The sequence below is a fragment of the Wasmannia auropunctata genome, unplaced genomic scaffold, assembly GCF_000956235.1.
Source record: "Wasmannia auropunctata unplaced genomic scaffold, wasmannia.A_1.0 LD271552.1, whole genome shotgun sequence".
NCBI classification, from domain to species: domain Eukaryota; kingdom Metazoa; phylum Arthropoda; class Insecta; order Hymenoptera; family Formicidae; genus Wasmannia; species Wasmannia auropunctata.
In genome coordinates this window covers 1-1,222 of record NW_012091338.1, presented here as the reverse complement: position 1 = coordinate 1,222, position 1,222 = coordinate 1, and the positions used below count along the sequence as shown (strand labels likewise).

General features: G+C 43.7%; 1 protein-coding gene across 1 annotated transcript; it reads left to right on the top strand.

The window, feature by feature from the left end:
- Nucleotides 1–6: 6 nt before the first annotated feature.
- Nucleotides 7–1,011, top strand: LOC105462071 (protein turtle-like; the record flags this gene model as incomplete). Its single annotated transcript, XM_011708597.1, has 2 exons — nucleotides 7–311; nucleotides 869–1,011. Coding segments are annotated over exons 1-2 (201 nt in total), but the record flags the coding sequence as incomplete, so codon positions are not given.
- Nucleotides 1,012–1,222: the final 211 nt, after the last annotated feature.

The window sequence follows — 1,222 nt, the reverse complement described above, 5'->3', positions numbered from 1 at the left end:
GTCAAGCTGTCTTGGGGTGCCAATTCGGGAACGAGGAAGAGGATGATTGAAGCGTACATTTATGGCGTGAGAGTGACGCGTGCCGATTGAAGCACTGAAGGTGGCGATTAGTGCTCGATGAATGCGGGTGATGATAGATGTTGCCACGGAGTGTGACCTATCGCCAGCGCGTTTCCGCCAGCGCGTCCTCTCGTCCGTTGACGCAATATAAGTGAAAAACACGAGTCAAGATCGGAACGCAAGAGAAATCACGATGAATCTTCGCGCCGCGAAGTTCTACAAGCTGCTGGCGGTCTTCCTCTGCTACGAAGGTACGAAATCGAAGAACCATACATTTGTCGCATTACTTAATTCGTCTCTTTTACGTTCACTCAAAACATAGAGGCAAAAACATTTTTAGAAGGAAAGACAATTTCGGTTTTGGATATACAGATCGCTGTACGAGGGTCGCGAACTCAGAATCTCAGGCTGTAACGGCCGCAGACGGCACGATTCGCTGATTGCCATTTAGTACGAGGCAAAGGCGGGCTAAATTCGAGACTGTGACGCCGAGGGAGTAACTAAATGAAAGAATTTTGTTTACTCTCGAGTTGCAATCGGTCGCCGTCGGTTCTGTTTGTGCACAAGGGGGGAGGAATAGATAACAACAACGTATCATTTTGTTAACGCGCTCGATCGTCACGCATAATCCGGCGGAAAATTACGCAATCTCTCCGGAAATTAGTCCCAATGTGTAATATCACTTTACACGCGACGTCTTCTCACAGGCATTTATCTACAATGTTACACCGCCGGAATGCATTAGATCAATAAAAATCGGTCGCGATTTTTTTCAAACGTGTAATCTTATCAATCACCGATTTTTCAGCATGCAGCTACAGCTTGATGCTGGACGAGGATAAAGAACCGATTCATCTTACTGCCGTGGTGGGAGAGTACGAGGTGTTTAATTGCGATCTTGATTTCCCACACGAGACGCCGATTCCATATATTCTTCAATGGAACCGCGACGTAAGTATAATCAGGAACTCTCGTAATCTTTCACCCTTTTTAATATGCAAATTCAGCAGAAATATTTTAATCATCGTAAAATTCTCGCTTAACTCCGCCTCTCTTTTATTCTACTGAGGATTATTAAGTTTATATAAATTGTTATAGTATAATCCAATAAAAACTATACAAATTCGTAATACAGATGCCACTGAAAAGTATAACAATATGC